The sequence below is a fragment of the Amphiura filiformis genome, chromosome 11, assembly GCF_039555335.1.
Source record: "Amphiura filiformis chromosome 11, Afil_fr2py, whole genome shotgun sequence".
NCBI lineage: Eukaryota > Metazoa > Echinodermata > Ophiuroidea > Amphilepidida > Amphiuridae > Amphiura > Amphiura filiformis.
This window is the reverse complement of record NC_092638.1, coordinates 55,519,513-55,535,501: the sequence shown is the minus strand read 5'-3', so window position 1 is coordinate 55,535,501 and position 15,989 is coordinate 55,519,513. Positions and strand designations below refer to the sequence as shown.

Genomic DNA, 15,989 nt, shown 5'->3' with positions numbered 1-15,989 from the left:
CACTTCTCATCCCAAACGAAGTGCACTTCTTTTCTCGTTAAATTGGTGAGAGGTTCTGCAATCTTACAAAAATCTTTGATGTATTTTCTGTAGTACCCTACAAAACCCAAAAATGACCTGACCTCAGAGACCTTGGTAGGTGGGGATACTCCTTTAAAATTTTGACTTTGTCAGGATCTGTCGCAACACCATTTTCACTCACTATATGACCTAAGTATTTCACTTCTTTCTGACCAAATGAACATTTCTTTGGCTGTAGTTTCAGACCAGCTTGACGAAAACGGTCAAACACTTGTTTTAGATGACACAAATGCTCAGAAAATGAATTACTGAAAATGATGACGTCATCAAGATAACATAGAACAAACTGCCAGTTAAGACCTCTCAAAACTTCTTGCATAGCGCGTTGAAATGTCGCAGGAGCATTATGAAGGCCAAATGGCATTCTTTGGAATTCAAATAGACCATCTTGTGTCACAAAAGCGGTGAGAGGTTTTGAATTCTCTTCTAAGCCTATTTGCCAATAACCTGAAGCAAGGTCTAAAGTTGAGAAGTATTTTGGTTTGGCAGCGCCTAAGCTATCTAGTGCGTCGTTAATGTTTGGCAAAGGAAAATTGTCACGTGGACAAATATCATTCAATTTCTTGAAATTTATCGCAAATCTATAAGAACCTGGAGAACCAGCCTTGGGTACCATACATACAGGAAAACACCATGGACTAGTTGACTCTTTAATAATTCCTTGATCTAACATTTCATTGATTTGTTTCTTGATTTCCGCTTGAATATGTGGAGTATATCTATATGGTCGAGATCTAATTGGTGGATGTCCATTTGTTTTTATTTCATGTTTTACACCAGAATAATCTCCATGCGGACCTCCTTCCACTTTAAATATATCAATGTATTCGTTGAACAAATTAGTAATTTCTGACATTTCTGAAGATGACAAATGATCAGTGTTTACAGATATTTTAGAAAGTACTTCTTGAAGTCTAGGATCCTCATCCTTACTATCAATTGGCGATGAGTGAATTTCATTGACAAATTCTTCCTTCAAGTTAGGAAATGGAACTATTTTCTCAGATTCAATCAGTGTAAAAGTGCCTAATTTAGTCCTAGGATACAAAATGATTGGTTCATCAGTTGTATTCATTACAACTAAATGAGCACATTGATCAATTACACTTGACACCGTATTGGCAACTAAAATTCCCAGGGCAGTAACACGCCTACCACCTTGACAGAGACCAATGGTTTGTACTGGTAGCCTATTGTTTATCTTTGCACAAACTACAGACTGAGTGTGAGGAGGAATTTCTTGTTTCTCTAGCACTCTAATCTGACTACGCTTTTTGCGCTTCAACTTACTATCACCACAATCAATAATGGCACAATGTTTCTTCAAAAACTTCTTGCCTAAAATGATGCAAGAACTAAGATTGCGTGCAATATTCAAAGGCACCGGAAAAAGTACACCATTGACAGATATGACCAAAACAATAAATCCTGTTACCTCTAAATCACTACCATTTGCTACTCGAGCAGATTTAATACGAGGTTTTTGTATCATATGATGAACAGAATGCAGGTTTGAATACAACCAATCATGGTTTATTAAATTAATTGAAGCACCTGTGTCAACCAAACATTCAACTGGATTACAATTTATAGAAGCCGAAATGGTATTTGAATCAGACAAATTAATTTCAACAAATAAATCGGAATTGTTCATATCACTCTGTCCATAAGGTGGTAAAGGGCTATGTCCTCCCTTTTTGTCACAATTGGCAATGAATGTTCATTCTTACGACTATACTCACTCCCACCTGCATGTTTTTGAACATGCTTGTTTCTCTTACGATCCCTCGCAGATGGGTACATTAGTTTAAAGGTTTACCGTCAATTCCCTGTTTTGCATAACATTTTCTCCACCCATGGCCTATACGTCCACATCTATAACATGTTATGTTTCGTTTGGTAGACCTATTGATGGGCACATGATCTTGATATGAGTTTGCAAAGGAAACCTTTTTACTATCTTGGTCACTTTCTAACTTCCCCAGTCTAGTACTTATATTAGAAACCATGTTTGCTACAGAATCCAATGTTACATTTACCTCATCCACTGAATTACTAGAGTTTTCTACAGTTTTAGTACTAGATGTGTCACTTTCAGCGGTTTGCTGCACTGCGATACCTAATCGTGCCGCGTCTAAGGCATTACGGAATGTCTTAGGTTCTTTGGAAAACACAAATCCCCGCAAAGAAGGCAATAGACCTCTGACAAAAATTGACATTTGCTCGGAATCTGTTTTACCAACTTGTCTGCACCAGCGCATAATATCTGACGCGTATACGTCCAAAGTTTCATTGGTGAGTTGTTTACGCGACAGCAATTTTGATTCAATTCCCCAACGCCACGAATCACCCTCAAAATTCTCCTTAAGAAGAGCCTTAATCTTATCAACCGTATCCTTGTCGCTTTCGGGTATTGACTCAAGAAAGACGCTAGCATTGCCCTCAATTTTAATTGTCAGAGCCAATGCTGCTTTTGGCGCAGTATAATCTCGAAGTGCAGCATAATTTGAAAATTTGGTAATGAAAGAATCTAAATCATCTTCAGGATCTCCTGAATATTTGATTTTAAATCGTACATGTCGTATTTAGTAGCCATGTTTAAATCAAAATCTAATATTTCATCATCAGAACTACTATCAGATGTATTAGAAATTTCTTCAGAGCTATCATTCAACTTTTCTTCTAATTTAATTTCATCATCACCAGAAGCCATGGATGCTTACAAAAATTAAATCCATCACAATATTTGTCATCAAAATAAGTTGATAAATTGACTCGCTTTAATAAAGCAAAATTATTTAGAATATTTTCAAAGTCAATTTATTAATTTTCATCAACAAAGTTTTGCAAATAACATACATACATACAAGTTTTCCACTATCTATTTACATGCCATTAATTCATTGATCAAATAATTCATATTAGCAATCATAGTACATACTACAAACATGATGACCATCAATGAACCCGGTTGATTGACAAAGAAAGCCAATTCAATTGAATGAGTATACTGTGCGCGAATTTTAAATACATGCCACGCCACAGTTTATGACGGCTGAATGAACAATCAAACACAATACAAAGCCAAGCTTATAAGGACTGACCCAAGAAAGCAAGCTTCAATTCAATGAATACAATTGTACACTCCATTGATTACACATAAATGCAAACCCGTCACATACACAGCTGGTATCGATTGGCAGCCAACGCCCATTTCTAGCGCAAAATTACTCAACTCGCGAAATTTTGAAATGAAATAGGCCTACCTACTACGTGCCTAGACTATAGATTTACACACAATATATGTTGATGCCACCAAAATAAAACTTACCACCATCATTTTAACTTACCAAAATAAAATTTGAAACAAAAATGGTAAGGGTAGCCCGTAGCATCACTCAGAAACTCCGCTGACGTCTTCGGCCGTCGATGAACAAGATGTATTAATATATTGGGCAAAAATTGTCTCTTGTAAGTGTGATCTTTAAAATAACATTGATATAAAAATATCAAAACGCCTTGGCTTTCTCCACCATTTCTAATAAAGAACTTTGGGAATAGGACTCGCTAAATATTTTAACCGGCGAGGTAGGTACCAGGGAATAATCACACGGCTTGGTAGATGCGTCTTAGTTCACTCGTCTCGGCTAGTCCCTCAAGATTGGTATTCGGTTCATCGTCTCTTCATCGTTGATTTGGCCTGAGTAGGGGCGCTAAAATAAAGTTCTTCATAGAACCAGCGGTTCAACCAGGGACTTATTTAGGCTTTTAGAATCAGCCAAGCACGAGTATTATCACACAAACATGAAGACAATCAAAACCCAATTTACTGTTAATTAAGTTATATTTATTACTTACTACATCTTCTTCATTCGGTATGAAACTTTATATTAAAACTAACAAGAGAACTAGGAGTAGAACAAACTCCATTATCCAGTAATAATTAGCGAGAATTGTACTCGCTCTAAACTAAGAAGTTGTGTTCAAATCTTGACGCACACGGAGAGTTTATGGAGAGATGTTAACCATCTGAGTGAATGCCACAGACTACAATTCATTCTCAGTTTGCGTCGTCCACAAAACCTCTCTTTACAAAAAGACCATTGTGACGTTTAACGATAGTCTAATCGAAATGATACGAGAGAGTGATCTCACTCGAGGTGAATGACACCATAGTTTTGAATAAATAAATAAATTAAAATAGAAGGCACGGGCTATAAAATAATATATCGCCACAACAATTCTTATAACTGTTGATCTATGTATTGATCACACAGAATTTCAAAAAATTTTCAACATTCATATTATTATCACACTCACGTGAAAATCCAACGGTGCCTAGAACGGCGATGACGACCCTGGAGGTCAAACATTGGACTGATCAGAGCAACCGCTGGTGGCGCATAGTATGATCACGAGAATTGAAATATACATTATACATAATGATGAAGGTTTAAAGTGTTTCGAACATGAAAATGTGATTCCTCCCTTCAAAGTAATTTTTCATGCATTTATGAGGCTTATTCTTGCAACAAAACGGCTAAAATACTTAGCACAACATAAAAAGCATACCTTTACCCAGTGAATTAGCTTGGAAAAGTCTATTAGTAGTCTCTTTTACTGACGATTTTTTTTATGTTTGCTTTTATCACAGTGCATGGCAATGGTCACTGTTTACATAGACGGAACGGTACTAATTCATCAATCCGGCGTCGAGATGGGACAAGGCATATTCACCAAGATGATCCAGGTAGCAAGTCGTGTACTTGGTGTACCTCATGATTTAGTGCATTGTCAGGAGACTAGTACAACTACAGTACCCAATCAATATGGCGCCAGTGCGTCTTGCACGGCAGATAGGAATGGTTATGCAATCAAGGTACATGTACAAAATATGTTATAATTATAAACAGATAAAGAAACTGGTTCGGGTCTGATGATCCCGTCGATCAAACTCTCCACGGCCGTTGGTTTAGCAGCACGGGAGGTATAATTCATCAGGTGCAGCCTTTTGAGAAACGAAATCGGAGAAGATGTGAAGATGAAAACATTGCGCGCTTTTTTCAGCTGCATTCAGACATTTTAATTATCACGACTAATCGTAAACAAACCGTCTGAGAACCGTCTGAGTTTTATTGACAGGTGACGTCATAAATTTTATCATAGTGTGGGTGCAAAATAGCTCTGTTAAATTTTCTATAGCGCATGAACACTTGGCCTAAATTTAGACATGAATCATGTAGAGAAAATTGGTAAAATTGGGCAAAATTAATATTAATTCGCACAATAAAAAAAATGTATCGATCTACATGTATTAGTAGATTTAAAAAAGAGCATGTACAGTTTTGAGAAACACCATTCCAAATTATCTTTGTATGCGCATTAACTCTTAATGTTTTGATGCTCTTATTATTACGCTGTGTAGAATGCTTGTGAGACCATTATGGAGCGACTGAAGCCATACAAAGACGCTGATCCGAAAGGTTCATGGACTGATTGGGTAACTATTAAATGTTATTGGTAATCAAACCAAATTATGTTTAAAAGGTAAATTAAGAAAATCGGCAAATGCCCTTCGCTATTTCAGTAGGATTTCTTTCGTTAATTTCTGTTCCTAACATACTGTATACCAAATCAAAGTCTCGTACTCCTTAATGTATGCATGTACTCATTTGTATAGACCGTTCCTATAAATTGGCACTTACCGGCCGTTGATAGGGCGAGCAGCGATATCACGTGTTATAAGACAACGAATCCGGGTCAAAAGTATATTATGTGATTATAAAATATTGAGATAATCACGTGATATCCATCTTGACATTGCTTTTGTTATTTTATAATTGATATCGATGTTTACCCCATCAACGGCAGGAAAGTTCCAATTATAGAAATGATCTGTGTAGAGAGCAGCAGATTGTTGGTATATAGAGAATGCCATGCCTAACTTCAACAAAAAATGGTACAGCTCGGATTCGAGTCTATTACCAATTTTAATTGAGAGTCGAGCTGTATACCATACTTTTTGTGCTAAAATATATTTAATAAAGAAATTCTATAATTCTATAAAGCCTATTCTTCCTATTGCTTTCACTGATAATGTTGTGTGTTTTTTTCACTCAGGTAATGTCTGCCTATGAGAATCGTGTGAACCTTGCTGCTATAGGATTCTACAAGTAAGATTATTGTTTTCGTGAGAACTGCCCATTGGTCCGAACGGTCATTGGTCCAAAAAGTGAGGATAAGGTTTAGGAAATTTTAGGTTAGGGTAAGCAATGGGTCATGGTTAGTGTTAGGGATATGGTTAGGTGAAGGTTACGGTAGTTGTTAGGATTAGAGTTATGGTTAGGTTGTAGGTTAGGATAATGTTTAGGATTAGGATTAGGGCTTAGCTTATAGATTAGGGTTATGGTGAAGTTTAAGGATTTAGGTTTATAACATTATTATTTTGGACAAATGACCCTTCTGACTATTCGGATCTGTAAACCGTTTTCGTTATGTTTATAGTGACATTGAATGCATTGTTTAAATGTGTGTGACCCATCAGTCTCGATTGACAGCCATCTCCCTACTTAACCTCTAGTTGCGAGTTTGGTATCTTAAGGGTGGTCTTAACCTTTTTTGGGATTTTCTTCAAAAATTAGCATTTTGGCCCAAATTTGCCGTCACAGTTTAATTTATCACGTCTTTGCCATTCTAAATATGTATACTTTTATATACTTTAGACCAATATTTAGCAGTTATGAGGCCCGATAGTTTCTAGGGTTAAGACCACCCTTCAGCAATATCGTATTTTTACACCAATTAAATTTTAGGCCTGAACCTCGAACTTCGTCGTGATATTTAAAGGAGTATAAGTCATTGCACCATGCGTATGAATTATTGAATAGCGAAATACTATCTTTTTACATATTATACAGATGTGCTGACGTCACCTGGAGTTGGGTGACTAAAACAGGGCGGCCATATATGTATCCTGTCTATGGCACAGCGTGTAGTGAAGTAGAAGTAGATTGTTTGACTGGAAACCACCAAGTGCTACGGACTGATATTGTGATTGATATTGCCAGAAGTATGAACCCAGCTATTGACATTGGACAGGTATTTTCACAAACATTGATATCTCAAGACCAGTTCCAAGTTTAGTTGAAGGCATGGGCGTCAAGTTGAGTTGAAGGCATGGGCCTCCTCCCCCACTTTTCAAGCCGGTTGGCGCTAATGGTTAAAGGTTTTACATTACGCCAGCTATATATATAATTGACGAGCTTATTATATGATAATACCTTATAAATTTATATTTAGTGGACGAGGATTGTAACGAAAATAATGAAGGTGACATCGCCACTAAACGTTGGGACAAAATTGATGTTAAAAAAGTAAAAAATGAATTTCATATGTCCCAACCATTTTGTTGTGAGTATGGCATATTGCCGAAACGAAACATAATAAACTGTATTTATTTATTATGTCAACAGAGGGCGGAATTATTATTTTTTCGGTGAAAAGCCGTTTCTGCCTTCTGCGGTCTGAATCGCGTAAAGCACTTCTTGTGTTAGACGTCATAGAAAACTGTAGTACATTAGAGTAAACTGTCACTGCATTCTGCAAAAATTATTAAGATTAAATTCTGAAAAGGGACGAATAAAGTGTATCGGTGTGCAAACTTCTTGCTCGCATTTAAGTAGCGCTCAGCACAATAGATGGCTGTCTATTCCAGTTATTGATGTTAATTGCAACGTTTGGCCATTTAAAAAGAATTCTAATTCAGTTGGTACGTCTTGTCAAGAATACACGCAATTTGATTGGGTTTCACCTACACATTATGACACAATAGTGGATAGTCATATAAGACAGTGAGCGCGCCGGCACGCAACGGCGGTACGCTTGTAGATCCTCAATGTAGTGGATAGTCATATAAGACAGTGAGCGCGCCGGCACGCAACGGCGGTACACTTGATCCATTATGACACGACATTGGATAGGCAAAAGACAAAATCCTATATTTTATTCTCTAAATATACAAGCAGCTTTCCTGGCGTCTTTTATTTTCCATTCGTTGTACTATCTGATATAACAATCGGGAAGTCCCTTTTAATACTGTAACGTGCCCCGTTTGGGAATGGAAGACACATTATTATTTCTGCAGATGCACTTCTCTTAATACTCTTAAAACGCAAAATAAGTTATTAGGAGATAATACGATAACAGCGTTTATTGTATAGTTTGTTTGAAGTTGTATATGTTATGTTATTCTTTAGATCGAAGGAGCCTTCATGCAAGGGTACGGTCTGTTTGCCTTAGAAGATCATCGCTATTCCCCACAAGGAATACTACTAACGAACGGACCACACGCGTACAAAATACCCTGTTTCATGGACATACCATCTGATTTCAACATCACATTGTTGAGGAATTCAAAGACGGAAAGAGCTGTCTATTCATCAAAGGTAATCGATCTGTAATTAATAAAAAAATACTTTGCTGATCTTACTGATCTAAAATCAGATCTAAAATGTAAACTTTTCCATCCAGCATTCGTTTAAACTCAAATCTAGCAGAGGACAAGTTTCAGTCACAACACTCTAGCGAACGATGTGACACTAGTATTAAAACCTTTGACTTAATGGTATACGGTTCTTTGATGGGATCATTTATTAGATTTTCAAACAAAACATGTATAACCAAATTTTAGGCTTAAACAGCTAAATGTGATATCATGCTAATGTATACAGATGCTTTTGAGTCATTCTCAACTTTAATTTCCCCTCTTTTACAAAATTATTCACTTTTATAGTATTTTTTAAAGCTTTTTCGGATATAAAATGTATCTATTAATGCCAAAATTGATGGCGCTATTTAGTTACTGGAAATTACCCTTTCAAGCTTTTAATGGCAGTATTAATCACCTAGCCCTTGCAAATAAAGAAATATGATTTAAGATAAATAGCGCCATCTATAGTTTGCATTTAGTTAATAATGAAGCTAATTCTATATACATCAAACAGCCGTGACGTAAAAGCTAATCCTCTATAAAGGAAAATCATGATAGTATTTCCTGCACTGTTTTGGCACTGAATAGCAAAGACTGCAAAGCAGAATTCTGAATTCTGGCTCCCAGCATAATATGCCGTCGCTTTTTACATATTCTGCCATAGGCATCCTATAAGAGAAAAGTGTGTGAGCATCGAAAGATTGACTTAAAATTGATTGTGAAAACCTCCTCACTGCATGACAATATGTGGAATCAGCATGAAAAATGCATTAAACCGAGTACAAATAAGCCCAGTTTTAAGGGTTGTGTTTAGCTATTTCAGGTGGGTAGGGGTAGAAAAAAGATTATTGCCATTTTGACCAAAACACGTGAGTATTTATGATTTGCCAAACAGAAACTAACAGAATAATACCTAAAAGTATCACTTTTTAATCATTTTGTCATAAATACGACTTTCCACCATTTACAATTATTTGTACCGGGGTGTGCCTGTTGTCAAGTCGATCAAGATTGTGATGTAACATTCCGTACAGAGGGTAATCAGTACGGCGTGACAGAGCCATTATCATTTAAATAAAAGTATGGCTTCTATAAGGTTACAATAAGCGAACAAACCAAAAGATCGATGACGTCCAATAAACGTAACTAGTTTCGTTCTAGCCTCCATGCCAGAAACGTAATAATGAAATGTTGGAAATTTTGACATAATAATAATAATGACACATTCTTCAGACCGATGTTTTTGTACAAACGTAATCGAGTATTTTTACCCCCACCCCCTTAAACGAAACTGGTTTCGTTTATAAGACGATATCGATTTTTGGTTTGTTCCCTAAAACAGGTAATAGGTATGAATGGCCGTGTAATCGATCTAGAGAAACCTGTCTCGCTGTCATCTTAAGCTGCATGGGTGTCCCAGAAAGATCCATACCGGGAAAGTTGAATTTTGTAGGTAGCATTGTTATCAGTCGTATTGTTTTGAGTTCTAAATATTACATATATTTAGCTTTCTTGGTAATTTAAGATTTTAAAGATCGAATGTTTCTAAAATAAATTACAGAATATTGCGTACAATGGTGAAGTTTAAGTTTTGACAATACAATCTATTATGAAAATAATGAATAACCGTTCAGCACAAACTTATTTGGAAAAAGTTTTGCAGCTAATTTTGTTATGATCTATCGATTACTAGCATGCATGGTATAAAGGATTTGTTAAGCTTGATTGACCTAATACTGCATGTGTCGTCTTTGGCGGCAGTTTCGAAAATAATGATTGCGGTGTATGAGTTTCATCATTTGAAATGCCGGCAGAGATTGATTTAGGGCCTATTATAAAAATATTATAGAGGAGATTCGTCCTTGTGCCACAGCATGTATTTATGTCCCTATTGGCAAACACACAACTAGGAAAAGGTGAAGATTACATTTGCAGCAAGTTTTTCTTAAACAAGTTATACCCTCTATAAAATTACATTTTGGCGTAAAATTTATCGTAAAATGTTTTTTTTTAATTCAGCACAAATATCGGGACTAATATTGAAAACACATGAAAAAGGTCACTTAAATCAATATTAAGAATTATTCAGTGTTTCAAGCTCTACATTTGTGCCAAATTTGGTGTATCTCCTTTGACAACAGAATGATTTCTACACTATATTGCAAAGTAGGTCTACGTCTGGGCGATAGTGATAAATAAAAGCAGGTCAATGTCTGGTGCTTATGAAGCCTGTGCTGTAAGTTACACACGTGCAATTTTTGTCCAGTTTTAAGAATATCAATATCACGCCAAAACGAATCAAGTTTTTGAAATGAAAGTAACACAATAAGTAGGTGACATTTATGTCATTGTATTCCATGTACCGGTACTAAAATTAAATACACTGTTGATTAATTTTTCAAACACGGTATAGATCATTCTGGAACACCCTGTATCTTAGAACTGTCCTTCAACACAGGTGGTAGTATACGGTTATATTGTTCCGATCCATTTATGACATAGCCATCCTCATTTTAATACATGATAATACAATAAAACATGAGATCGGTTTGAATGGTTGTGGAATCAAACTAGAGACCTGTTCCTTTGTCACCTTTATAGACCTGATAAATCAAGCGGAACGATTCTTGTCATATCGTTTTACAGAATTGGTCGTATTGCCAGCGCTGCAGTGTTAGTATTAACTTTGGGCTTCTTATGAATTGACTGTCAATATCTTATACTAGGTATACATTAAAACTCAAACGGGAGAAAGAATCGCGCATACGCATGTTAGAACATTTTCAACAATGTTTTAAAATTTTATATTACAATGTATTTACATTAACATTGTACCCTAAATAACATGGACATTTGGGTGATATGTTGATGTACGAGCGTAGTTACGGGCCATATTTAGTGCCGATTTGTCCCAATTTGCTTTTGACTTGCCTGGCAACACTCCATAAAATATGGCTAGTCGTGTGAAGACAAAGTTGAAGACCTATAAGGAGTTATATTCGTTCTCAAATGGAATCATTATGAAGATCGTAAGTAAAAGTAATATAATAACATAGCGCTATTAGCTCGCCTATGAACCCTGATGTTCGTTAGTTAACCGGATAAATAACTTCGGCAAAACTGACAAACTTGTACCAAAATTGGCGTTAACTCGTTACTGTCGAAAATGTACAAAATATGGCTTCCGTGAATCTGAAAATATTGATATTTCAAAATTGGTTAATTGTATTACCATAAATCGAACACGGACATGCAGGATGGTATCTCCAGAAGTCTTTTGCCTAAAAAAATGGAATTTTGTTGAATTTAGAGTAACAAAATAACATGCGCCAGACAGTGGTCGACGAGACTGTAAAATCAGGTAGAAGTTTGTGTGTTGACGAGCTTCGAACATGCCTTCGTCGCATTCCGAAGTCACAAATATCTATCATAATTCTTATTTTAAGGTCCTGTAAATACCTCAGCAGAAAGATAGGGTCATCGTCCAACACGGACTACTCGAAAACAGTTCGCGTATAAAAAAGTGCGTGGGCTGTTTTGCATCGTTATATGTACAGGCATATTTGAAGAATTTCCCATAAGCTAATAATATTAAGGATGCTGAAATATTAATCTAAAGACTTCATTCTTTCATGTGCACCATAAATTTTGCACCTGAGATACATATTGCTAGGCAAAAATTCACAGCAAACATGGCAGATTTCTCCCATTTCGGAGCTATTTGAGACAAAATGGCCCCATCCCTTAATAGTGGTTCTTGAGATCCCGCTTGAGACCGTTCTTGATATTTTGAGAAAATATTTCAAAATCTTTTAGTGTATGTGTAAACCTATGGTCAACTATTTTCCTCGATCTAGGGCGTTGCTGAGCCGCCAGTGTCGTTAGCGAATTCGGTATTCTTTGCGATCAAGGATGCTATCCGATCAGCTCGTGCCGATGTAGGACTAACCGGACCATTTCGACTTGATAGCCCAGCCACAGGAGAGAGGGTCAGACTGGCATGTGCTGATAGTCTTGTAGGAAAGGTAACAAGGCTTTGTATATTTTGTTTGATCATTACTCTTTAAGTTGGTACTACACTCCCTGATAAATTTTGTGACTAATTTTGCATTTTTCTCAGAAAATAACTACACACTGGTAACAAAAGTTATGTATTATAGGGGCAAAGAATCCAATTACTTCACTGAAATTTCAGTGATTCAAGATAAGTGGTTCATTATATATGTTAAGAAATGGGGTACATTCTAGCGGTACCTCTTTTCTTATCATAAATAACGTACTACTTGTCTTGAATCACTGAAACTCCAGTGTAGTAACTGGATTACTTGTCCCTATGATATACATAACTTTTGTTACCAGTGTGTTATTATTTTTTTGAGAAAGATGCAAAAATAGTCACAAATTTATCAAGGGGTGTAGTACCAAATAAACTCTTTAATTTGATAATAATTGTGATAGTGATAACAACATTATATTTTATAGGAAGAAGCTGCAACATGTACAGCACTGTTACTGCTTCTATTTGAAATAAAAAGCTACATCATCATTTATCGCAAATGGACTATTCTATTTAAAATCCACACTACCCCTGTGGAAGATGTGGGATATATCTTCCACAGGGGGAGTATGAATTTCAAATAGCAAAAAAACATTAGCAGTTCCATTTGAAACACACCCTTCTTCCGTTGAAGATTCAAGTTGAATCTTTCTCAGAGGGTGTATGAAGTTCCAATGGAGCTGCTAATGTGTTCATTCCATTTGAAATTCATACTTCCACTGTGAAAGATATTTCCAAAATCTTCTACCGTGGTAGTGTGGATATTAAATGGAATATCCCAAATAATGGTGACTTATTGCATAAGTATATCGGTATGATTTTGGTATACAGCCGAATCCAGATTCGTCTTTGTTATGCATGAATTATTTTTAATTACGAGCAAGGAATCAACCCTTTAACTCAAGAGGGCACAATATTAATTTTTGACGGTGATCATCATTGATCGCACGGTGCTGCACCATTAGCCAACCCTGTTTGCTGCCGTCTTTAGCTTACTTAAAAAATTGACATGTTGCCAACTAGGGCTAAAGCGCTTGATCCCTTGTTCTCTAATTCAAAATAATTCATGCCTAACATGAATTTATCAACAAGGCGAATCCGGATTCGGCCGTCTGCCGAATTTATAATTAGATGCCGTGCACACGTGCACATGATACGATAGATATTACTTTGTGCGCATTGAAGATTGATACAATACAAGCAATGGAAAATGCTATGTTCGTGCTGCTTGTAAAATACCGCGTTCTTGTTCTTTAAATCTGAAAGTGTTTCTATTCTTATTTTCCTCGTAGTTTCCAGTGCCAGAACCCGGGACGTACAAGCCGTGGGAAGCTCCGCTTTAAGATTAAAACATTAGTAACAAAGATATTACGGTTTTCACAACGTCAGGCGTATGTAATTCAAACCAAGAAGTTAGTCAGTTCTATAAGTTGGTTTCTATAGGTAAATGAACGGTTTACTAAAAGTCTCATTGATGGATATAATTTACCTGTTACGCCATGGAGACCACATTAATGAACCCTGGTCTATCGATGATGCGATAGGTGCCGTCATTTAATATATCAGATACGCCCTCTGTAGATATGAGATACGCCTTATTTTGCTTGACAGGAACAAAACAGTAACAGATATCTTCATTTATATGACGAATCCCATGTTACTACAAACCGTCCCTATACAACTTGTCAAGCACCCTACGCGATTCACCAGAGCGGACAGCGACAGTAGTAAAAACAGCTCTGTGTCACAAAATGTAAATAATGTCCCTCTATAATCATTACAATACAAAAGACCAGTAAAGGTGATGTGCAATTAATCAGTATACAGATATGATACACGCAATACAAACTGCAGAATTTTGTTTACTTATCATTGCTTATAAAGAAAACAATCAACTTTCTTTGGCGACATAATTATTGTTACAGTACCTTGAATAAAGGTCCAAGTAAAACTTTAGAGCCTGTTCAAAAGGATGGTAAGAAAATGTTGCTGCCCATGTGCTCAGCAGTGCCATTTTGTCTGCCAATGTGTACTACGAGTGTACCAATGTGCATATCGAGGGTACCATTTAGACAACCTCACCGTAAGGCTTATGGACACCTTAACCTCTCTATTGTCAAACCTGGAACCAGGGAAGTTCAGGATGATATTTAGAGGTAAGTTTAGATTGTCCTTATCTACTTTAGAGATGGTGGCTCTGAAAAGAGCCGTTTATATTTAGTGCCTCTTTCCTATTTCTAAAAGGAGCCATTCACGAGAACTGCCCCTTGTTCACTAAAACGTTGGTGGCTCTGAACGAGTCGTTTATAGTGTAGTATAGATATTATTGGGCAAGGGTCAGCCCTCTATACCCGGGCAATATGATACTACAGGGTTTAAAAACAGAACCCTAATTACGCCCTCTTTTTCCCCTATTTTAGAAACGATGATCAAATATATTTTCGTATATAAAGAAACCTTTTTTTTCACTATAAACAAGTTGGCTCTGAGAAGTATAGTATAGAGTATATTACATATTGTATAGTGTATTGTAGTATATAGTATATTATATAGTAGAGTAGAGTAGAGTAGAGTATATAGTAGAGTATATAAATTATAGTATAATAAATTAGTATAGTATAGTATAGTATACTAAAGTATAGTATAGTATAGTATAGTATAATAGTATAGATATTATTAGGCACATGTCTCGTACGCCGGTGTGTTGTATGTACTATTTACTCTGACTGTTTATCCGGAACTACCATATTTGAGACTTGTCTATCAGGTACAGTATGTGTAGCACTGTGGTTAGAGTATCGGACTCGCTATACAAACGTATGGGGTTCAAATCCACAGGCAGGTTATGTTCATAGGGATTTTTTCTCTGGTTCATCTGCCTATGCATGTTATGTTTCTATTTTAATTTCATGTTAAAATGTGCTAGTGTGTGATGTGTGGTTCTTATTTCCCTGTGTATTGATATAAAATTATTAAGAATTACGATGCAGCATCATTAATTTGATCGTGTGTGCTAGTCTGTAATGTTTGAGTGTTTCTATGTTCCAGTACACGATGCATAAGCCTTATCGATTGTTGCTATCATTTAGTGCGGCAAAAGTGGTTCAAGAATGGATGAAAATCACGTGATGCAGGGCTGATATTTCATACGAGTGTTTTGTATTAAATATCCGTATAAAATGTTAAAAGTAGGCACGGGTTTTTAAACTTATCCAAAGGGTGAAATTTTGAAAGGCGGTTAATCACTAAGGTTAGAATGACCATTGTAAATGAAATGGAGAGTAGACATGGTAAGCACACACGAGCAGGTATATTTGACTGGGAGGTTAAATTAAGAACAAATTAACACTATTCAGGCTATTA

The 15,989-nt window shown here is 36.3% G+C and overlaps 1 protein-coding gene across 1 annotated transcript in view; it reads left to right on the top strand.

The window, feature by feature from the left end:
• The window catches only part of LOC140165018 (xanthine dehydrogenase/oxidase-like), a 30,002-nt gene extending 14,830 nt beyond the window's left edge, over window positions 1–15,172 (top strand). Inside the window, exons 14-20 of the mRNA XM_072188430.1 lie at window positions 4,736–4,960; window positions 5,507–5,581; window positions 6,202–6,254; window positions 6,999–7,179; window positions 8,337–8,525; window positions 12,427–12,594; window positions 13,919–15,172. Of these exons, the coding sequence (XP_072044531.1) occupies window positions 4,736–4,960; window positions 5,507–5,581; window positions 6,202–6,254; window positions 6,999–7,179; window positions 8,337–8,525; window positions 12,427–12,594; window positions 13,919–13,969 (942 nt within the window). The 3' untranslated portion in view covers window positions 13,970–15,172. The remainder of the gene's footprint in view (window positions 1–4,735; window positions 4,961–5,506; window positions 5,582–6,201; window positions 6,255–6,998; window positions 7,180–8,336; window positions 8,526–12,426; window positions 12,595–13,918) is intronic.
• The last annotated feature ends 817 nt before the right edge of the window (window positions 15,173–15,989 follow it).